This window comes from Pan paniscus, chromosome 5 (genome assembly GCF_029289425.2).
Source record: "Pan paniscus chromosome 5, NHGRI_mPanPan1-v2.0_pri, whole genome shotgun sequence".
Taxonomy (NCBI): Eukaryota; Metazoa; Chordata; class Mammalia; order Primates; family Hominidae; genus Pan; species Pan paniscus.
Genome location: NC_073254.2, coordinates 156145006 through 156168994, shown reverse-complemented (window position 1 = coordinate 156168994; position 23989 = coordinate 156145006). Strand labels below are relative to the sequence as shown.

General features: G+C 39.6%; 1 protein-coding gene across 2 annotated transcripts in view; it reads right to left on the bottom strand.

Moving 5' to 3' along the window:
* Window positions 1–2628: 2628 nt before the first annotated feature.
* PDE7B (phosphodiesterase 7B) overlaps window positions 2629–23989 on the bottom strand; it is a 345718-nt gene continuing 324357 nt past the window's right edge. For both annotated transcript variants that reach the window (XM_003827686.6, XM_003827687.5), the window contains 4 exons: window positions 19378–19522; window positions 17199–17295; window positions 11087–11167; window positions 2629–6594 (listed from right to left, as the gene is read on the bottom strand). In XM_003827686.6, the coding sequence (XP_003827734.1) occupies window positions 6368–6594; window positions 11087–11167; window positions 17199–17295; window positions 19378–19522 (550 nt within the window). In that variant the 3' untranslated portion in view covers window positions 2629–6367. The remainder of the gene's footprint in view (window positions 6595–11086; window positions 11168–17198; window positions 17296–19377; window positions 19523–23989) is intronic.

The window sequence follows — 23989 nt, the reverse complement described above, 5'->3', positions numbered from 1 at the left end:
GCTGAGGAATATTTACTTTAAAACCATTAGAAATAGTCCCTTATTTGTCCTTGGTCTTATCAGTGTATCCTTAGCACCTCTGGGTCACTGTCTTTTTTCTTGAATCACATTTTAAAATAGTTTTTTTGTCCATAATACAAGGATTATTTTTATGACCGACCTGGCCACCTGTAGATAGAGTCACTGTCAGTCTCTCTTAATGCAACTTGTTTTCATTTGCACAAAAATTGGCACAATCTATAGAAAGTGAAAGATGCATCCTAACTTCCACTTTGTAGATATTTTTTCCTTAAGTGATGTAGGAATTTACATTTTTTGAGTACTCCCTTTTTGCTAGAAATTATGCTATATATTTTATGTATGTTATTTACTTTCATCCTCATGACCACCCAGGAGGTTGATGTTACTATCATTTTATGCATGAGGAGATGGAGGCTCAGAGAGATTAAATAAATCGCCTAGGGTTAGGTAGTTAATGATAATGAGGGATTTAAATTCTGGTCTGACTCCAAAGCCCACATTTTTTTTTAAAATTACTTTTTACAGCAAGAGACAGGGGTCTTGCTGTGTTGCTCATGCTGGTCTTGAACTCTTGGCCTCAAGTGATCCTCCCACCTTGGCCTACCAAAGTGCTAAGATACAGGGGTAAGCCACTGTACCCAGTCCAAAGCCTACACTTTATGTATTATTTTTAAATTTTTTTTGTAGAGATGGGGTCCAGGTTGCCCAGGTGGGTCTCAAATTCCGGGACTCAAGCAATCCTCTTGCGTCAGCCTCCCAAAGTGCTAGAATTACAGATGTGAGCCACTGTGCCCTGACAATGCTTTTAAAACCCTACTGCATTGCTTCCTTAAAAGGAAAGAAAATACTAAAGATTATATCAGCACTTTTAATATGAGAATTTGAATTTCAGGCAATGGAATCAATGATGCATCATTGCTTAGATGACTAAGACAAGCCAATCTTACATTTTCAAACCATTATCAGCTATAACTTAAACTTTTTTTTCTAATAATCTCTCTGGCTTAATTAGAAGTTTGACTTCCTAATGTGAAACCACCAACTCTTTACTGTGTTTTCTCCACTGTAAACTCTCCCCATTCTTATTCATGCAAGAACGGCTATTTGGCAAGTTGTTTGTAATTTAAGGGAGAACCTGTATCTATTGAGCATCTACCATGTACCAGCGAGCAGGCTTGATGCCTTTTTGTATGCCCTCTTTTAATTGCCACAACAATACTATAAAAAATATTGTCTTGAAATAATTTTTTTTTCTTTGAGATGGAGTCTTGCTCTGTTGCCCAGGCTAGAGTACAGTGGCGCAAACTTGGCTCACTGCAACCTCTGCCTCCCAGATTCAAGTGATTCTCCTGCCTCAGCCTCCCAAGTAGCTGGGATTACAGGAGCCCACCACCACGCCTGGCTAATTTTGTATTTTTAGTAAAGATGGGGTTTCGCCATTTTGGCCAGGCTGGTCTCGAACTCCTGACGCCATGATCCACCCCCACCTTGGCCTCCCAAAGTGCTGGGATTACAGGCATAAGACACCACACCCAGCTGTCTTGAAATAATTTTATAGCAGTTTTAGTAACTTCTGTCTAGTCAGAGGATAAGTTAGTGACAGAACTAGGATTGGGATCCATTTCTGTGTTGGAAGTGTATCTGCTTTCTATTGTGTTGTATGCCAGGAGGGAGCTTTAGCTGCATTTGAGCAATCATAGCTGTTCACAAATTCTCTAAGAAGTGTTCACAGGTAACACCAGTCTCTGGCACAAGTCTGAATGCTCCTGGAGGGACTGGGTCTTTTTAAATCCCAATATCTAGCACAATGTCTGGCACATAGTAGCTCCTCAATAAGTATTTCTTTAATTGAAATCTAACTGCTCATGTAGGCTTGGCCTATTTGACAGTGTTTCAGCTAGGTTCCCGTGTACATTTGAAAGCCATGCCTGACCTTTACATGAAATACTAGTGGGGCATCTCTTTTGATATTAGCTTTGTGTTATAGAACATCCACAAATGAAAAAGTAGCTTTGCATTCAAACATGGGAGTCATTAAGGAATCAGAGAGATTCTGAACACAGATCTTAATAAAATGAATATGGGAGAATACATAAAGATACAAGGAAACATCGGAAACATTGGCAGTGTTCTTCTTCTTCTCTATTTCCAGATGGATTTAGAATACCAGATTTAGAATAGAACAGTTCTGCCTGAACTGTTCTATTGTTCTTCATGGCCAGTAATCCTGAAGTGTGAGACCATATTTTTCACAAATAATTCTTGCCCTGAGTTGGCTATGTTTTTACAACTTAAAACATTGTACCTCATTCTCATTCATATGAGTTTGACAAATATGAGTCAGAAAAATATCAGGACTCTGGGGAAATGTAAAGCTGAATGGTGGCCCTGTTTCCCTAACTTGGCACTAACGAGCAGGTGATACCTTCATGGACATGGGCGTTTCTGTAGCCCCCAAAGTGGAATGAGTCACGTGGGCCATGTTTGCATCTGTGTTCTTTCCTCGAATGTTTCCTCTCCTGAGCAGTGGGATCCTTTTATTGAATCCAATTCATTGACTGGTAACATGTTACCTGGTGAGAATTAGGATATTTTCATCTTGTGATATTTTAAAGAAATTATCTTTATTTTTATTTGTTCATCTAGACATGCCAATGGCTACTTAGGCCACATTTTGAGCAAAACTCACAAGGTAGTTCTTTTTTTTTTTTTTTTTTCAAACCTCACATGTGTATACAAAATGACACAGTTTAAAGGATTTGTTTAAAAGAACAAAGCATGAGAAATACAGTGAGATACAAGCTCATAACCAAACCTAAATAAGTAAGCAGATCTGATTCAACACGAGAAAAGATTACAAAACAAGACCTAGTTTTGTAGGAAGCACTATCTGAAGACAAAGTTGCAGGACACGCTGCAAGTCCCTTTGCGGGGAGCCATAAGCAGGGAGAAAGAACCTGGTTTCTACTTAGCCTAGCAGGGAGTTATGGGTAGGTCAGGGTTTCCTAAATAAGGTCCTGACAATTCATCACTGTTATTAAAAGGAAGAGCAGGTTTTTCCTATCAGGCCTGGCAGTGATATGTATTCTCTCTCTGTCTTAATTTAATCTTAACTTTACCGTCAGCTTACTACACACAGTCCTTTGATTCCGTTCTTCTCAAGCAATGAAAGAATTAAACTTGGCAAGTCAACTATTGATGGTCCATGGACAAGGAGAACAAGATTGTAAAGAAAAAATCTGTGGATGATCCAATAGCTGTGGGATTTTTTGTTTGTTTGTTTGTTTGAGACGGATTCTAGCTCTGTTGCCAGGCTGGAGTGCAGTGGTGCGATCTCAGCTCACTACAACCTCCACCTCCCAGGTTCAAGCGATTCTCCTGCCTCAGCTTCCTGAGTAGCTGGGATTGCAGGCGCGCACTGCCATGCCCAGCTAATTTTTGTATTTTTAGTAGAGACGGGGTTTCACCATGTTGGCCAGAATGGTCTCGATCTCCTGAACTTGTGATCTGCCCAACTTGGCCTCCCAAAGTGCTGGGATTACAGGCGTGAGCCACCGTACCCCGCCAGTGTTTTAACTAGTAATTGGACTCCTATTGAAATATTGCAAGACAGCCACTAATAGGCAAGAAAAAAAAAGACATTTTCACATTCTTTTTCTTTTTACCAACAAATGAGGAACTCAATAACTCCCCAGTTGAATGAGGGAGGCAGCTGCATCAAGTTTATGCCTCATTTTACTTCAGGTTTTTATTGTACTAGTGGCTACATCATGGGCTTACCCATTGGATATTTGGTAGTTTTTTCTCTGTGAGCTCTTCTTCAAGACCTAATTGTAACGTAAACTATCAACTCAGAACTACTAAGAATACCTCCAATCTCATTTATTTAAATTATTATATAATTATAATTTGAACAAAGCCATTTTTTAGTCCCAAGGCAGAAACCCCATTAGCTAAAATAGTGTCTTCTTTCCTACCTCTACTTTTCTTGTCCCCAGCAATTGCCTTCCTTGATTTGACCTCATATACATTAAAAATAGACTGTTCAAAAGCCCTATGTGTACCATCAAACCAAAGTAAGACAGGTTTGGAAGTAGGAATACATCTGACATATTCTCTTTTGGAGCCTCACCAGGCTGAGAACTGCAGAATACTAAAGTGATAAAGAAAAATATATCAGTTCACAGTTTTACAGAAAAAAAAAATACAAAGCTAGTGTTAACTTTCCACAACCTCCCTTCTTACCCACATCAATAATTTCAACTTACCATCCACCTATTTCATAAGATCTTCACACTTTCTTTAGCACCATCTGATAATCTCTCCTACTTCAATGAAAATACAACCAACTTTCCAAAATTTCCCCTGAACCTTAATTCTGCAAGCCTCAGTCTCCCTATAGGAACTTATTATAGGCTAATCAGTATTTCCTTTGTATGTTAGGAGAAAAATCTCTAAAACAGTTGCACTTAGGAAATAAGTGCTAGCTGTCATTCTATCAGCATGAGGATCAGGTTGATAGTGGCAGAAACAGTCATTCTCCCACTACCACATTGTTTAAAGTAAAAAGAAAGGGGCATCAACAATTTTCATCTAACATTAGTGACGCTGAAACTTCTAAAGAAAAGGTTCAATGCACAGCGTTTAGCAGCCTAGAGAAGAATGCTGTAACAAACTGATTTTACGGCCAGGTGTCTGCAGAAAAAATGGCAACGAAATTCCAAGGTGACACTCCAAGCTAGAGACATAATTAACTACAATGACCTGCCAGGAAGGTAAAGTCTGTTATAAAACTGAAATATTTTCTTTACTTAAATAATATGAACTTCAGCTAAACAGTTGGGTAGTTGTTCACATGAGATTAAGGAAAAAGAAAAATCCAGTTACTATCGACACTAAAGAAATGCACACCAACCAAACACCAAAAGTACTTTGGTACTATAGCCATAATAGACAAATGTGTGGCATGGGAGCAGGGAATTCCCTGATGGTTAGATGACAGGGTCATAGAAGGTTTTTGAGACCTGCTATGTCTCCTGTGAGGCTGACGCACCGCCATGATCTGTAACAAGAGTCACATAAACACAAGCTTAGCAGCTGGCTTGTTAAAACATCGCTGTGTTGAAAAGTGACTGATTCAGGCTTGTTGAAGGGTCTCATTAATCTGAGGAAACGATGCTTGGTGCCGTAGATTAAACACTATGGTCTCAAGCGGAATGCATGTGAAGTTTCCAAAATGTTTCCTCAAAGACTTTATTCAGTTTCGGTTTGTGACCTTAGCTGGAAAACATACAGATGAACATGGGAAGGCAGTTGAGAAAGACATCTATGAGGATTTAAGTCGGGCAGCTTTCAGAAGATGAAAGATGTTTAAAGTTAAGGCCTTTATCTGCAAACAATAGTATATTAATAAACTCTATACCATATTTACAAATGCATTCTCTTGTATTAAAACTAACAGTATTCTGTTCACAGTGCCATTGTTTATACAGGTAGCAATCCCATAATACTCATGTATTTTGGCATGGGAATCAGTAGCGTTTGGTATTTACAGAAAATGTACATGGGTGAATATAAACATGTCACAGAATCCATAAAAGACAGATTGGCTAATGGTGCAAAGGAATGAACTGTACAGCACCTTCCCTTCGGATTGGATAGGAAACGTGGTTTCTTAAACTGAGAAGATGCCAAGTCTCTGCCCCAAAGTGGCATAATAAAGTCAATAGCAAACCAATGAACCCCCTGTTCAAGTTTGGGTACATTGAATGACCTTAGTCCAAAGTTGCAGATCCATTGTCTAGTGCATAAAATATAAAAGTTAAAAAGATTTATTATTTTTATAATAATAATTATTATTAAAATAGAAGGTACTTTCTCTCACACTCTCATTTGTGCTCTTGCACTTAAGACCAATATCCTTGGCGTTGCAAATATGCTGGTGTGTCTGTCACGCAGATCAGCAGTCAGATGGCAAACGCTCAAACGCTCCGGACTTAGGAATTGCTGCCTGTTCCAGCGCGACCCGGAACAAGGCGGACACGGCAGGAGCACCTCATTCTTCCTCCTAGTCTTCTCCTGGAGCAGGGAGAGCCTGCCCGTGGGATCAGCTCCCACGTTACTGAATGGAGTTGCTCATTTCGGCAGCGAATGCTGAGGTGACAAATGGCTTCTGTACATTTGCGAAAAGGAGGGGAGGCAGGTAAGTGGGAGGAAGATGGCGTTCCAAAGAGCCCCAGGACAACACTCAGAAAGTGGCTGGGCTGCTGCGTGAGGGCCCCTCCACGCTGCTTCTGCCCTCTGGGGGCCCTGCCGGAGGAGAGCCCCGTCTAAGCTGGGCCGGCCCCTAGGGGCTGTCGCCTTCCTGCTCCTCGCTCTCAGTCCCTTGGCCTGCGTGGTCGTGGTCAGGCCCGCTGCCACTGCTGCCCCTGCTTCTGTGCTGCCTGGGCAACAGGCTCTTCCACTGGGCCTTGTTGTGTGCGAGGTGGCCCAGCATGTTCTCCGACAGGGTGCTGTTACCCGTGAAATGGGCCCATTCCCGGAAGAGCGGCTCCACGATGTAGCTCATGAAACCTAGAACAGGCAAGGCAACGCTCAGCATCACAGCGTGGTGAAACCCGCTCCTTACTCCCTCCCAAGCATGACTGGGGACCCACCATGCCCGGCTAATTTTTGTATCTTTAGTAGAGATGGGGTTTCCCCATGTTGGCCAGGTTGGTCGAACTCCCGACCTCAAGTGATCCGCCCGCCTCGGCCTCCCAAAGTGCTGGGATTACGGGCCTGAGCCACTGTGCCCGGCCTTACTTAGGTTTTATTGTATTTCCTTGATGTGTACCAGTGAGGAGAAATGGCAAATGTTTTCAGCCTAATAAAAATTTCCAGCTCTGGGGCCAGAAGGGCAGGCAAGATAATGGTGGCTACCCTCAGCCTAGGAGCATAAGATGTGTCACTTTGGGCTTGTCCCTGAATGGCTTTGTGCCTCAGTTTCCTCACTTGCAAAAAGACGCTAAAGAGAATACTAAACTCGTAGGGTTGTTATGACAATTAAATGACTTAATGTATGTACAATGCTTAGAAAACTCTTGGCACATAGTAAACTCCCAGTGAATACTGGCTATTACTTGCAGAGGGAGAAAGACATATAAGTAAAAAATGTAAAAAAAAAAAAAAAAAAAGTGTATGCTGGAGCTAAAGAAGGCAGGCGGAGAAGGGATGGAGAGGGCAAATGACACCAGAAAAGGACACCTCACGAATTTAGATCAGCTGCATAATTCATACCCTTACCCTGTGGGATATCTTTTTCAAGATGATCATTTTACAGTTCTGTCTTGCTTTCAGCTATGTGAAATAATTAAGTTTAAAGTTCACTCATTTTCAATACAGATTTTTACCTGTATGAAAGTCCCGCTTTAATGACTAGATAAGATTGTTTGATATGAGACTTCTTTGTTTGCATGTCTGTTCTCTTACATATTTAAGATTTGTTACTTTCTAATCGCATTTTGCCGCGTTAATGTGCTTTTCATAATAAACATGACTTGTTTATTATGAAAAGATAGCTTTCAGTCTAAGAACTGTTGGAATCATCACAAACTTGGACTTATTTAGGTTTTGTTGTATTTCCTTGATGTGTAGCTGTGGGGAGAAAGGCAAATGTTTTTCAGCCTAACAAAAATTTCCAACACTAATCCTGTATGTTTACAGGCATGTGAATTACAAGGATAGGTTTGATTATCTTTCTGTTGGACAAACAGCAGACACTTGGCCTTTGAGAATGCCATAGAGATGGAAGAGGGATGCAGCAATACACACTGTTATTGTACATTTCTGCATTGTCTCATCTTATGTGAAATACGATTTAAATATTGTGAGATCATAGTAGAGAACCTGAACTGGAGGGGGAAGTTAAACCAGTGACTTGATGTCTGTATTTGGAATTTTGGTAAGGTTGTACAGGGTGTCAGCGGATGAGGATTTCACGTTTTGCTTGCTGTTCTTGAATTTTCTTTACCTCCTCCACAATCTCCATATTTAATTTCTAATATCATTCGCCTTCAAAGAGATGAGATATTAGATATCTAAAAAGACGGTTTGCAAACTTATACTATTCTGAAGTTCAAAGTGTGAATATTTATCAAGTTTATCTCAGTATAAAAAAGTTACAAATCCAACATTTTAAAATCCAACTCGAAAAAAAGAAAAGCCTCATTTTCTTAAGTGACCCTGGCACTATATCTGTATTTATACTTTCAGATATAAAGACTTCTTTTGCTAGGTAGGAAACTGATTTTAAAGTCTGAATAGACACCAAGAGGCAGTTTTTCAAATTAAGGAAGGCTTCCACATTATCAGATTTGGAAACCTGTTCCATCAGTGTGTTCTGCCAACCTCCCTTTTCTCAAGGGATGAGCTGACATTGCTGGGCTGTTGTCCTCCTGGAGGGATGGTGGGGTGGTGGGGGGTTGGGGGGAGGAAGGGGGAGTAGGGAGGAATGGTAGCCTCAGAGTAGACAAGGATTGAAGGAAAACCTCTTTCTCTTTAGCCTTCTATAGATTTCACCAATTAGAGCTTCATTTGTTTTAATACCTTTTTTGTTTTAATTAATTAATTTTTTAACAGATGGGGTCTCACCCTGTTGCCCAGGCTGGAGTGCAGTAGCGTGATCATGGCTCACTGCAGCCTTGACCCCTTGGGCTCAGGTGATCCTCCTGCCTCAGCCTTCTGAGTAGCTGGGACTACAGGACATGCCACCACATCTAGCTAATTTTATTTTTTTGTATTTTTTGTGGAGATGGAGTTTTGCCTTGTTGTCCAGGCTGGTCTTGAATTCCTGGCCTCAAGGGATTTGCCTGCCTCAATCTCCCAAAGTGCTGGGATTATAGGCATGAGTCACCCCACCTGGCTAATATCTTCCTTTTACAATGTAGAATTTGGTAGAGAGAGGGAAGCGTGGAGTTGGGGAGGAGATATTAAGCCCTAGTTCCACTTGGGTAGATATAAATTACTTAAAAAGAAAAATCAGATCTAAGCCTGAGAGTAGATCTCAGAAAATTCTCATTTTGGATTGAGGCAGGAAAAACAGGGGAACATTTCAGTCAGAGAGGAATAAGGACGGAGGAAATAGCTGCATTACTTAAGACCCACTGGAAAAATCGTTGTCTTGGGGGCTAGAGCCTGTAGCATCCACCAAGTTCCGTTTATCTCTTTGGATTTTTCCGGTTTAGCCTGATCTGTCCCTGCCACCCCACTTCCCAACCCTCAACCTCTACGAGCTGGCAGATGTGGAGCAAAGGCAGAGAAAGATCTATGTACTAAGGATTGTTTTATAATCACCTTCCCTTTCTCTTTATTATTGGTATGCTGGTGTAGCATCCATAGGATTTCCCTATTCACTCAACCCCCAGCCCCTTTTTAAAAGAGGTATCTATGGTAACCACATTTTCCTGAGCTGAAAATCAGGACATATGATCTGACAAAATAAGTGTGTTCTCATGACAACAACAGGACAGAATCTCTGAAATCAGGTCTGTCTCACAAATCCAGGTTGTGTGCTGAACCATGTGAGTCCTTTTGTTTGGGGGGTTCAAAATGTCATTGACAGTTGCCTGGTAAATTTCTTTCCAGCTGGAGCTTAACACAGGGAGCCTCAGGATTAGGACTTTGGTTAGCATCTAATTTTGAATCACATCTGCAGAACCTCCATGGCTAAGGCAATTGATAGGAGAGAATTGCCTCCCAGGAGGCTGAGGCTGCATTTCTGTTGCTGATATTCCCTTGCAAGCCACCCAGCAACTCTGTATTATCTTTTCTGGGTTCTATTTTTTTATGCCACCATCCCCAGCTCCCAGCTTGGGGGTGGAGGAATTGGTTTGATTGTGACAACTACATAACAATATTAAGGACAATTTGAAAAAAAAATGCTCAATAATCGAACATACCTATTTTAATAGTTGTATATTCCATTGAAATCTTTATAGCTAGATTTATTTTGTCCTTATTTCCTGAGGATGATTTTATGACTCCATTGTGGGACGGTGGATTAGATTTGACCTTCAGTGATATTATATAATTCTAACTTACCCTGGTTTTCTTAATTTTCAGCTTATGTTTTCAGATACCCTCTTCCCTACCAATGTCAAAGCATTAACTTTGAGCCTTGCAAAGGTCTGTAGCACTGTGAATGCGTTCAGCTGTCTGAAGTCTATAGGAACAGGTATAAAACATGAACTGGTACATGTCAGGGTCAGAGTTTATAAGGAAAAGAGTTAAAGTTCTGAGTTCGGATTCAATGGAAGGGAACTGCAAGGAAAAGAAAGACTTGCTTTAAAGGTGGGTGGACTTGATGGAGTGTCTTAAGGTGTGATAGAAAGTCTTACCGAAGCAAAAATATTTCCTCCGCTAAAGTGCCTAAAATTTCCACAGTTTGATTTGCTTCTTGGTCTAATGCATAACTTAATTAGATAAAGCAATAATTATTTTGGATGCATTGGCATCATACTTCAACAGTTTCCCACCAGTGACACTTGAAAGAGAGTGTGGTTTTAGGAGAATAACCTGAAAATAAGTTTTGAAGGAAGGACTAGCGAAACTGGGAATCCCAGGATGCGGCGGGATAGCATGGCTCACAGGCTCTAGGCCTAGAGATTGGGTTCTTGGGAGCGAGCATTAGGGATGAGGGGTAGCGACCCAGATTGGAAGGGTCCTAAAGGCAGATTCTGCTGATTCCCACCTTCAAGCCCTGCAGAGAGTACGAATAGTTGATTCCTGTTACTTTTCTTCTACTCTTTTTGGTTTTGATTCTATTCTAAACTACCAAATTAAAATAATACAAGTTAGTTAAGGGCCTATAACAAAGCTTCGATCCTAGGTTTCATAAGTTCTCAATAGATAATTAGCTAGTAGGTTAATCATGATTAAAGAGTTAATTTGGACTCAGCCATTCAAAAGGATGTTGATTAAACCTCCAGTGCTGATCTTTTGAAAGCTGTGTTTAGATCTTTTCTTTGTCACTTTTGTGAGATGTGCCAAAGGTATTTATTTGGAACTAACACTGAATTCAACTCACCAATTTGTATACTAGGGATGGAATCTTTCTGTTGATTACAAAGAGGACTGATTTCCAGTTCAAATTTCTGTTCAAGTTCACCTAAGAAGAAAGAAAGAAAAAAAAACATTGGTAATCTAGAACTTATAAAATGAGTATTAATAATTTTAATGACCTTGTCGGAAGAAGTTATTCTGGGAATTACTGTTTCCTGACTTGTTATCCCTTAGGGACCCTTCAGCACCGACTTGCTCTGCCTTACTTCAGTAGTTTCTGTAAAAATTTAAAATACCACAGTGCCAGTGACCGTTCATAATGGCTTTTTGCTAGTAGGTGTGCTCTGGGACTAGAATAAACTTTTGAACAAGACCTACAAAATCAAGAAAACAAATGAGAAATTTCCTCACATGAAATAAAAGTTATGGCTTTAAGTGACAGGTTAAGAAAACAGGTTTTGTCCTTCCTTCTCCCTCCTCTACTTTCACACTGCCTGACCCTAGTCTTGTTTCACCTGAGGACAACCAGGAACAGTAAGTAGGTAGGAAATGAGGTAGAAGGACTAGAAAGATCTCATCCGAGTAGCACCTCAGTCTGTAACCACAAAATTAATCAGAATTTCCCATTCTGATTCCTTAGAATTTTACCCAATGCAACTGAAGGTGAAAAAAAGTATAAAGGTCAGAATGGTATTTCTTTTTTTCTTTTTGAGACAGAGTCTCATTCTGTCACCCAGGCTTGAGTGCAGTGGCATGATCTTGGCTCACTGCAGCCTCAAACTCCTAGGCTCAAACAACCCTTCTGCTTTAGCCTCCCAAGTAACTTGGACTACAGGCATGCGCCACCACACCCGGCTAATGTATATTTTTAAATTTTTATTTTTAGTAGAGATGAGGTCTCGCTATGTTGTCCAGACTAGTCTTAATCTCCTGAGCTCAAGCAATCCTCCTGCCTCCATCTTCCAAACTGTTGGGATTACAGGTGTGAGCCTCTGCACCCAGCTCAAAATGTTTTTTTTAATGCCTTTGTCAGCTATCAGGCTGGTGCAAATGTAATTGTGTTTTTTTTTGCCGTTACTTTCCATGGCAAAACCCGCAATTACATTTGCATCAACCTAATAGAAGATCAAAGGAGAAATGCACTGTACAAAACTTTATTGAAATACTTCATCAGTCCTTCCTGAGCATAACAAATTGAGTAATTTTTGTGTTGGAAAAAACAATCTGGTTAATGAGTGGAAGGTTCAGTTATGAATCTACTCTGCTAAAGTAGAAGAGATAAAAACACAACATTTATATAGTGATTACCGTGTGCCAGGCACGTTCTAAGCATTTTACATATGTTAATAAAAAATTGTCATTGTTTTTTGGTAAGAGGCAGGCTCTTACTCTGTCACCCAGGCTAGAGTGCAGTGGTGTCATCATAGCTCACTGCACCCTTGAACGCTTGAGCTCAAGGGATCCTCCTGCTTCAGCCTCCTGAGTAGCTGGGACTACAGGCATGTACCACCACTCTTGGCTAATATTGTTTTGTTCATTGTTTTTAAAAATAGAGATAGGAGCTCTCTACGTTGCCTAGGCTGGTCTCAAACTCCTGGCTTCAAGCAATCCTCCTGCTTCAGCCTCCCAAAGCATTGGGATTACAGGTGTAAGCCCCCCTCCCAGGCATATGTTAATTAATTTAATCCAAATAACAACCTTATTATAATCCCCATTTTACAGATGAAGAAATTGAGACACAGGGAGGGTTAAGTATGCTGACCCAGTATGTTGCTAGTAGGTCACACCACTAGTAAAGTGGGGAGCCTGGATTCCAGCATAGGAAGTTTGGCTTCAAAGTGTCTGCACTTAACCATTGAGCTGAAGCCCTACAGAGGCTGCAGTTCTGTCATTTTAAGACTGTAGTCTGCCTCCTGGGGTCTCTTGTCCCTGGTAATCCTCAAGGCTGAAGTGAGGAAATCATTCGGGCTTAACCTGAGTGGTTCAGGGCAGTCTGGCCACCCTAAGTCTTCAACTCCAGATGATCATAGCCTTCTGAGGGCAGGCCAGGACACCATATAATATTAAGACAAACTCTTCTAAAGCCAGTTTCACTCCTCACCTCCGTATTTCTGTTAATAGTGATTTTTCAGTCAAGTGTGACACTTTGGAGGAGTTGTCTTTGACTTCTCCCTTCCCTTCACCCTCCCTCTCATCTGAGCCTGGCTGGGGACCCTGCAAGGGTCCCTGCTTGTTTCTTCCTCTTAAATCTTGTTTCACATCCTGTTTCTCCCTCTTAGAATAACTTTGCCCCCTTTCACTCTGCTTTAACCTGGTCTGGTGTGTTGATAATTTATTCTTAGTTGTTGCTTCTTAGCTAGTTTTCTTCCTCCAATTCTTCTTCCACTTCAACTATATATATTGCCCTAAATGCACTTTCTGAGATAACTCCCATTGTCATGTTCTCTATTGTAGCCTGGTGCCCAGGGGCCTTCACAATTCTCTCGTTCTTATCTTCTATGAGACTGAGCTGGTCTACAAGGCAGGGGGCATCCCGGCCTCAGTGGTTTCTATTCCATTCTATCTAGACCAGCGCTGTCTAATGGGATTTGCTGCAATGATGGAGATGTTCTCTACATTGCCCACTGTGGCAGCCCCTTGAAATATGATCAAGACTGAGGAACTCTATTGTTTATTAACTTTTAATTTAAATTTAACCAGTCACATGTGTCTTGTTACCATATTGGAAAGTATAGAACAATGCACACCACTCAAAACTGAGCTCAGATTCTACCTTTCAAGGTACTGGATCTTCTCCTGTGACCACTATCATTAGAGGTTTTCCAGTTAGATCATTTATTCATTCACTTATTCAACACGTTTATGTTTCAGACACTTTGCTAACCAATGTAGAGAATATAAAGGGGAAATTTGCATAGTTTCTTTCCTCTGGAAACTATACTAATTAGTACTTTGAGAGTACAAAGCATAGACTACCTGTAGTTCTTTGTATTCTTCATAATATCTCCAGTGGGGCTTTGCACATAGGACAATCAGCTTTGCTGAGGCTGGAAGCAGATGTTCAATAAAATGTTCTAGGAAACTAGGTTGGGATGATATCAATCTGTAGTTACAAGAGGACAAAGTCTAATTTTTTAAGGTTTTTTCAGGGAGAGGAGGGAGGTATATGGTATTTGGAATCCTAATCTCTGTTCTGAGAATGAAACAGTTTTTCTAATTCATGGGGTCTTGTTTTCCTTTCCCCCTTGTCCTCAACCTTGATTTTAAGGGTTTTCCTTTGCTTAACATCATGAATCACGTTAAAGGTACTTTGTCCAGGACAGTTAGTAGTCTGTGGAAGCCTGCCTGCCAGGAGCAGGCTGGAATGAGCTGAGATGAGTCCAAATCTTAAACTGAAAGATTAATCAAAATGACACAAGTCATCCTTATAGAATTAAAAAAATAATGATTCAGTAGGGAGGACAGGCAGTTTGGATGACCAGGGAATCTACTCTTTTTTTTTTTTTTTTTTTTTTTTTTGAGACAGAGTCTCGCTCTGTCACCCAGGCTGGAGTGCAGTGGCGTGACCTTGGCTCACTGCAAGCTCTGCCTCCCGGGTTCACGCCATTCTCCTGCCTCAGCCTCCCAAGTAACTGGGACTACAGGTGCCCGCCACCATGCCCGGCTAATTTTTTTTGTATTTTTAGTAGAGACGGGGTTTCACCGTGTTAGCCGGGATGATCTCTATCTCCTGACCTCATGATCCGCCCGCCTTGGCCTCCCAAAGTGTTGGGATTACAGGTGTGAGCCACCATGCCCAGCCTATAATCTTCTCTTAAAACAAGCAGAATTTCTACTAGACCATAAAGCTATTAAATAAAAAGGACTAGATATACTTTCTATTCTTCCTCTGCCAGGAAACATGCCAGAGGAAGGTACATGGAAGCCTGCCTTTAGAGATCAGTGTTACAAATGTTCTAGGTTTTTCCATCTTATAATGCATGCATATATTACTAGGACAATAAGCAGTTTTGAGAAAAGAAGTTTTTTTTTTTTTTTTTTTTTTTTTTTTTTTTTTTTTTGGAGATGGAGTCTTGCTCTGTCGCCCAGGCTGGAGTGTAGTGGCGCCATCTTGGCTCACTGCAACCTCCGCCTCCTGGGTTCAAGCAATTCTTTTGCTTCAGCCTCCCGAGTAGCTGGGACTACAGGTTGTGCTGCCACGCCCGGCTGATTTTTGTATTTTGATTAGAGACTGAGTTTCACCATTTGGCCAGGCTGGTTTCAAGTTCCTGACCTCAGGTGATCCACCTGCCTAAGCCTCCCAAAGTGCTGGGATTACAGGCATGAGCCACTGCACCAGGCCCAAGAAAAGAGATCTTATAGGTTACATTTCTTGGTTGATACCATTTACTGTACTTAGTTGACAACTTTGATTTACTGGCACTATGGGCCTTACTATCTACATAAGTGACATGGTCCTGCCCCAAGGTGCTCAGAATCCAAATAAGGTGCAAGATGAGAAAATAAAAGGTTTACACTGCAGTCGATGCTGACTTGTGTACTTTAATCATGCTGGGCATGATTGAGTCAAAACCAAGTGGGCTAGAGTAGACTCTTTCCTCTGTTTCATTGTTTGATTTGCAAGGACAGAGATCTTAGCCCCTCTCTCACTATGCTATTTCAATATTTAACATATCAAACAGTAAAGAAAATATTGATTATATCTAATTTAAAGCCCCCTAGCTCCAATTTCATCATATTTCCTTTTTTTTTTTTTTTTTTTTTTTTTTTTTTTTTTTTTGAGACGGAGTCTCGCTCTGTCGCCCAGGCTGGAGTGCAGTGGTGCGATCTCGGCTCACTGCAAGCTCCGCCTCCCGGGTTCACGCCATTCTCCTGCCTCAGCCTCCCGAGTAGCTGGGACTACAGGCGCCCGCTACCACGCCCGGCTAATTTTTTGTATTTTTAGTAGAGACGGGGTTTCACCGTGTTAGCCAGGATGGTCTCGATCTCCTGACCTCGTGATCCGCCCGCCTCGGCCTCCCAAAGTGCTGGGATTACAGGCGTGAGCCACCGCGCCCGGCCCATATTTCCTTTTGTTTTACCTTCCTTGGAGATTTTATTTAGGGGCAACTAGAGCTGAGATTTTGATTTCTAACCACTTTTACTCAATTCAAGTGAAATTATATACAGAATTGTAGGAGTTACATGAGTACTTTTATTCTGAGAGAAAGATACAGTGAGCAGAGCCTTCTGGCCCCACATGAGCTCAATCGATTCTTCTGTCTTTGGGGCCATCACGATGTCATTGACACATCTTTCAATGGTGCCTTCTCCAAAAGGCTCACTGTTGCTATTTGACCTCCCCACAGAGCTGGTATGTGGGACACTTCAAGCTTTATTTGTTCTCAGCCTCTCAAACCTGATTCTGTCACTAGCATGAGGGCACTGTTGATGCCTGAACAAACATCCTGCACATTGAAACCCAGCCTGAAGAAACAAGGCTGTATTTAAAGGTTGATACCCCACCCAACATCAAGATCCTGCTTGCTAATTCATTGCTTTATTTCTGAATGAGGTTAATCTTTTAAAAATTATACCCTAATTCAGGGCCATTTGTCTTCTCACAGCAAAATCCTTCTACCTCACTGTTGAAACTATATTTGAAAGGAAGAACTCACTTTTTGGTCAGCTGTGTCCAATTTCATTTTTTTTTTTTTTTTAAGAAAGCAAGGAGAAGGAATACAAAAGGAGTCTAAGTCCTTCTGTCAGAGTGGAAAACATTGACCTCAAATGACATTTAGCCTTTAGGCTGCACTCAGCTCATTAAAATGAAGGTCAAAGTCAAAATCAAACTATCCCACACATTCTTATATCCACAGAGGAGAGCCATTTATAATCAATGTCCCACTTTTGCTCATTTTTATTTTGCCTCATTACTACCTGTTTCTGTAGTAAGTCAATACGTCAATGTTATTTATTTTTAACTTTTTCCAAAAAAGGGTTGGATGAGTTCCAAGAGAGTAAAAGAGAAAGGTTAGGATAACAAGAGTTGATGAGAGAACAAACGTCATGATAGATCAGCCATTTCCTGTTTTATTAGGATAAATGCCTAAAAGAAGACAGGGCAATGAAATCTCAGCTGTTGGATCACTACTAACCTTGCCTGTAGAATTCTTCACAGACCCTTTCACTCCACTGCTTGCTCATCTCCCAGATTCTACAAGGATTGCAAATGTCAGCACACTTCAAGGCGATCTGAGAAATGACAGGGCAGGGAGAGATTGTGAGAGGATGTTCTTTCAGTTGCAAAAGCACCCCAAGCCAAAGAGGCTATCAAGCTGTTCAGTCTGCTCACAGTACCAGGCCCATATTTACAGAGTACCTCCCTGACATGCCTCTTCAGGAAACTGCACTTATTCACCATGATACAAAGCCTGCATTGAGAATGCTGGCTTTATAGCAGTGAGGAGAGAAGAGCCACAGTCCAAGGACATGGAGCTTGCTGGAAGAGACTTGGGTGGGCAGGCCAAGGAAAGCCATGGCCTGGCTCCTTCTGTAGCTCCACCTCCTGCATGCAGGGAGGTTGCAGGGTCCCTGGCCAGGCTCAAGTGAGGTCATCTGGACCTCACTCTCACAGTAGCCACACTGACAAACTCCATACATCACTTAAATTATGCGTGCTGGCATTTATGTCTGCATGTGTAAGCTCAGACTGCCAGTCAGGGAATGAAGTCATATCAAAGCCAGGAATGCTTTGTTTGCACAGCTAAATTAGGGCCTTCTTGACTTGCCTCACACTGGTCTGGATCTGAGATGCCAGCTTTTTGTCAGTAATGATGACCCTATGAGGGTTACCTTGAATTCCCAGAGAAGCAGATTCTCCCTTTTAACCACCACCTGCTACCAAGAGACCAGCAGTGTCCATTGGTTTGACCCAATTCCTTGGCATCACAGAACAGATAGCAATGTTGGGGTCTGGAAGAGCCTTGGATCATATCAACTTGCAAATTTAGTTGTTTATATTTATTTCCTGGTTAGTGGGGGTACCAGTACATGTTGAAGTAGAGGTAAGTGTCAGAGACGCCTCCTCCAGCCTCTGCCTTAAGGAATGCATTTGAGTTAGCAAGGCTTTCTTTCGAAATGCAAGTGTTCAAGGCCAAATCTTTCAGCTATTCATAACTTGGCTTTAGTCACTCAAATCAGACACCTGGTTGATCTTTGTGGCATTCAGGGACTAGAAGCCTAGTTTGGAAAGAAATAAGGAAGGATTCACAGTTCTACAGCTGGGAGTAGGGTATTTCCTGGCAAAGATGGAGCACTTTGGACAGCTACAAAGGGTAGCATGAAAGCCTGGAACAAAAAAGACTGCACGATTTCATCTCCAGGTGTAGCTCCATCTCATCTATCTAGATGAGTCTAGGTCCATTCACTATGTTTTTTGCACCAAAAGAAAAGAAGGAAGACAAGAGAAAATGGAAGATCAAGAAAGAAGGTTCTGGTTTGGATACCAGGTCACATTTTTATTTGTGACATCCACTCTGCCCTGATGTAATTTGTCATGTCACAAATGACTTCTTGCCAAGGAGTAAAACAGAAAGGAATGGACTTGATCCAATGTAATTCAATTCAGTTCAATTTTATTTTTTGCTGCCTAAAAATAAGACCAGATAAAAATGTTTAAGACTCAGATGAAAATAGTTTAGGTAGTAAAAGGAAATAAAGCAGGTTAAATACGTTTAAGATAAAGGGAGGTCACTTGTTTTCCAATTTTTGTATGTACTATAGTTAATATAATATGCTTTTGTGTTTCAGAAACAGTCTTTTAAAATTGTGTGGGTATCGCAGTAGCTGATTTTATACCAAGCCACAAAATGCGGTAGACCTTTACTGCATCCAGCGGGATTACTCTGTGATAAATCAGTTACTGAACAAGAAAAATGAGATATTATCAACTTGTTGACCTAAAACCCAGATTTTGCTTAGTTGGGAACCACTTATAACTTTCATGCATTTCAAAGCCTTTACTAAAATAGGTCACTGCTCTAACTCATACCATCGGAGATAACTCCTCAAATGTGCTAAAATTATTGATCATGGCCCTGAGTGGATTTTTGTTGTTGTTGTTTTGTGTTTCTTTAGAGACAGGATCTCACTCTGTCACCCAGGCTGGAGTGCAGTGGTGCAGTCATAGCTCACTGTAGCCTTGAACTCATGGACTCAAGTGATCCCCATGCCTCAGCCTCCCAAGTAGCTGGGACTACAGATGTGAGCCACCACACCCAGCCCAGCTGAGTGTTTTTACTCAGCAAAAAGAATGGCTTTTATTGTTTTGTTTACCTGAAGCATAAAGTGCCTGTCCTGTGCATCCTGCAGTCTTAAGTCTTTATTGTGGAGGTGAGCTTTCAATCTGGTCAAAAATTCATTCTGCCTGTTGATGTCTGTTGCCAAGATCAAGGAGCCCAGCTGCTGTTCAATATCCTGTCTGCATCCACAAGAATGAAAGAGAAAAACACACACAAAGCAAATCCCTTTGATGAGGGTGATTGATTTTATCATCATCAGGTGGCTTGTAATCTAATTTCTGCCTTTGATTCTGTTTATTACACAATGTGCCAGTCCTTCACTGCCTGAGAGCAAGTCTCCCACCCACCAGTTCCGTCCTTGGACAGGAAGCATGCCAAGAACTGTATAAAGTGATTGAAACCTTGAAAAACAAAGTTGTGGTAGTGTAGACATTTCTATGGCTGAAAAAATCTGAAAGCCAAATAGAAATGCATGTTTTAGGGAGGACACAAAAGACTTGCAGAATCATGAGATTGGTGGTGTGTTTTTAGAGTTCAAACATGAAGATGCGCACGGAGAGAGAAAAGGGCATAACAATAGTAATAAAAATGAAGACAATAATAGTAAATGGTACCATGGGATGGAAAGATCCATCAACGGAACACAATACATAGGCCAGGAAGAGATTCTGGAACTTCAAACACAAAAACTAATGAAGGCACTGTTACAAACCAGTGGGCAAGAGATATATTAGTCAACAAATGGTATAGAGAAAATGGGATATCTTAGAAAGATAAAGCAAGTTAGAGCTTTCCCTCACATATAAAAAGTAATAAAGGAACAATCCATAAATATTTGTAAAATTTACCTTTAAAAATGAAATATATTTAAGTAGAATGTATAGGGAATACATATATAATTTAATGAATAAATAGAAAATGAACACCCCTTGTAACCACCACTCAGGTCAAGAGCACTGCCTGCCAGTACCCCAGAGGTCATGTTGCCTGTCTCATCACACCCCCTTTCCTTTCAAGCCTGGAAGTAACCACTTTCTTGCTCTTTGTTTTAACAATTTTCTTGTTACTTATGATTTTACCACCTGTGAGTGCATCTATAAACCACGCCAATTTAATTTTAACTGCTTTTGAACTTTAAGTTATATGGTATGTATCAGTGACTGACTTCTTTAGCTAAACATTATGTTTTTGAAATTCCTTCATGATGTGTAGGCTATAGTTGATCCTTTTTTGTTACAGTGTATGCCACTGTATAAAATTCCGTTGATAATGAAATCCATTCCATTATCCATCCTACTTTTCATGGTCACTTGAGTTTTTTCTAGTGTTTGGCTACTATGAAAAAAGCAACAGTAAATATTCTTATATACCTCTAGTTATGCATGTGCAGAAGTCTCCCTAGGGTCTATATTTGGGAATGCAATAATGGGATGACAGGGTATGCTTATCTTCAATTTACTAGATAATGCCAATTATTTTCAAAATGATGGTATAAATTTTTGCTCCCAGCAGTAGCAGATGAGATTCTCATTGTTCTACATTCTTACCCTTTACATTTTTTGCCAGTTTGATGGGCATGTCATGCAACTCACTGTAGTTTTAATATGAATTTTGTTTACTAATGAGGCTAGACATATTTTCATGTCTTTATTGGCCATTTGTACTTCTTTTGTGAAGTTTCTACTCTAGTTTTTGTCTACTCTATTAAGTTGTCTTCCTTTTTCTTATTGATTCTGAGGTTCTTTACATATTTTAAATACTGGTCCTTTGTCAGCTACATGTTGCAAATATTGTGTCTGTGGTTTGTCTTTTAGCTGTCTTTATGATGTCTATTGATGAAGTGTCAATTTTTATCATTTTAATTTTATTTTTAAATTTATAAATAGAGATGGGGGTTTCACTATGTTGACCAGGCTGATCTCGAACTCCTGGCCTCAAGTGATCCTCCCATCTCCACCTCCCAAAGTGCTAGGATTACAGGCATGAACCACAGTCCCACCAGGAAGTCTTAATTTTTAATGTAGCTTAATCTATAAATCTTTTTATTTATGGCTAGTTTTTTTTCCTCTTTAAGAAACTTTTCCCAACTCTGGTGAAAAATTTCCCTACATCATATTCTAAAAGCTTTATAGTTTCACCACAAACATTTTTGTTTTTAAGCCATACATACATCTTTAATCCAGTTCTGAACATAAAAAATTATATAAAACAGAAAATTCACAAGAGAAATACAAAATATCTCATAAAATAAAGTGATATTAAATATTCTTAGCATAGCAGAAAGCAAATTAAAACCACAATGTGATATTATTTCTCCCATTTTTATTGGTGAGGATTGAAAGTAACTGCTAAGTAATTTGCTGAATTATTGAAAGATTGTAATACCCAATGCTGTCAATAGTATGAGAAAAATGGTTCCCCTCATTCTTTGTTAGGGAGTATAAATTAGTACAATGTTTCTGGAGGGTAATTTAGGAATTAGTGGAAAAAGCATTTGATGAACATAAATAATCTGACCAACAGTCCATCTACAAATTAACATTAACATGTTAGTAAAGATATAATTAGTAAAGATATGTTACAAGGATGCTTATTCTATTGTTATTTACAATAATGAAGCATTCCATGGGGGAAAAAAATCACAAAAATTTATGAGATTAGTTAAATAAACCATGGTACACTCATACTGTGCAATTATGAAGTACAATGTACAGCTATAGTAATTGACATTGAAAAATGTCATCTTTTTAATGCTAAAAACAAAATGCAAAGCATGTAAAGCATGATCTCTATGGTCACAGAAAATAAACTGAAAAGATATATAATGGGATTATGGTTGATATTTTAATTTATACTTCTCAAAATTATATGAATTCTTTGAAGATATGAATACTTATTAAATTTATAATTGGAAAATAAAATTATTTTAATTAGGTGAAATGTTTCATGAATCAAAAGGCAAACTAAAAACTTCAAGTAATATTTACCACATATAACAAATGGTTACTGTAGTTAATATACAAAGAGTTCTAACAAATGAATAACACTGATAGGAAAATAGGAAGAGACCAAATATAAAAATATGTTCTCTAAAGAAATAGCAATGATCAGCAAATATATGAAAAATTTCAATCTTGGTTGTAAGTAAAGGATGCATACTAATTTAATGAAAACCACTTTACATATATATTTGTGTATATACATACATATATGTCAAATTTGCAAATATTTTAAAAAGATAAAAATAAACTCAATTTTGGTGATGGTACATTGGTACATTTTCTTATAATCCATCAGCTGGAATACAGGTAGATACAGCCTTTTAGAAGAACAATTGGATAATATACAAGAAACTTAAAAATTCAGACCTTTCTGACCAATAATTTTTATCTACAAATACTTCCTGAGAAAACAGAGTATCAAAGTTTGGGATATTGGGAACCATTTGAATTCCAAATGAAAGGCAGTAGTGGTATACAATAATGCCATATGGCTGACAAAATCATTTTAATTTAACAGGTTTAATGATTTGGAAAAAAGTCTTTATTGTAAATAAAAAATTTCAGGACGTAAACTGTAAAATAAGTTCCCCAAATAACCATATTTTGTTAAAATAAGTTTGTATTGAAAAAAAGACTAAAAGAAAATAAACTAGCCAGGTTAACATGAACTATACCTGGATGGCAGGATTACTAGCAGTTTCAGTTTTCTCTTTCATATCAAGCTGAAGCATATGAAAGTGCTAAAAGTCTCCTGTTTTTGGCCCTTAAAAAGAGCAACTTCACATAGTTCAAACTAACACTTTCCTGAATTTTCCTTACTTTCTGTAATTAACCTGCCCTACTTTTAAAATCAGAAAAATGACATTAAAGCATTTACTTGTGATAGAAGGAATAATAATGATTATGATAATGGCTTTTGTAATAAAGTTTTCACATATATTATTGTATAACAATTATTCTTCTGGCAAAAACAATTTATAACACTGTGTTCCACAAAGTCACATAAAAATATATTTTTCATTGGAATCCATAGATGTGAAATGAATATTTTAGGAAAGAAATATTAATTGAGTAACAAACAGGATGAATGCAGGTACTGACCAGGAGAAGCCTGGTCACCCCAGAGTCCTTTCCCATTTCCCTTGCATTTTCTTCTTTCCTGTCCTCACTATTCTTCCTTTCCTTCTCCTTCTTTCTTCTTTGTCTCTCTCCTTACCTCCTCTTTTCTTCTTCTCACTTGATCTTTTGCTCTAGTTTTTAGTTCTTTTTGCATTTAATTCTTTCAATCTTTGCAATTTATTATTCTAGTAAGAGGCATACGTTTTTATTCCATGCACGAGAACTGGTTTTATTTAGTTCCAGGGAGTAAAAATGTATCAGAACTGAAATTCCTCCTGCAAATTTCACATTCCTCTGGGTGCTAGGAAACAGCATGAGATCAAATCAGAGGGCCAGGAATCAATCCACAACCCAGAGTATACTGCTTGTTCAGTTGGGAGACACCACTTGGTCCTTGACCTCAAGTTATGTGCTTGTCTTGAAGAAGGGTACAGCAATCTATGTACTCTTTTCACCTAGATTTCTTGGGTTCTGCACGTGTTCATTAAACAGATCAGAATTAATGGTGGCCTTGGAAGACAGTAT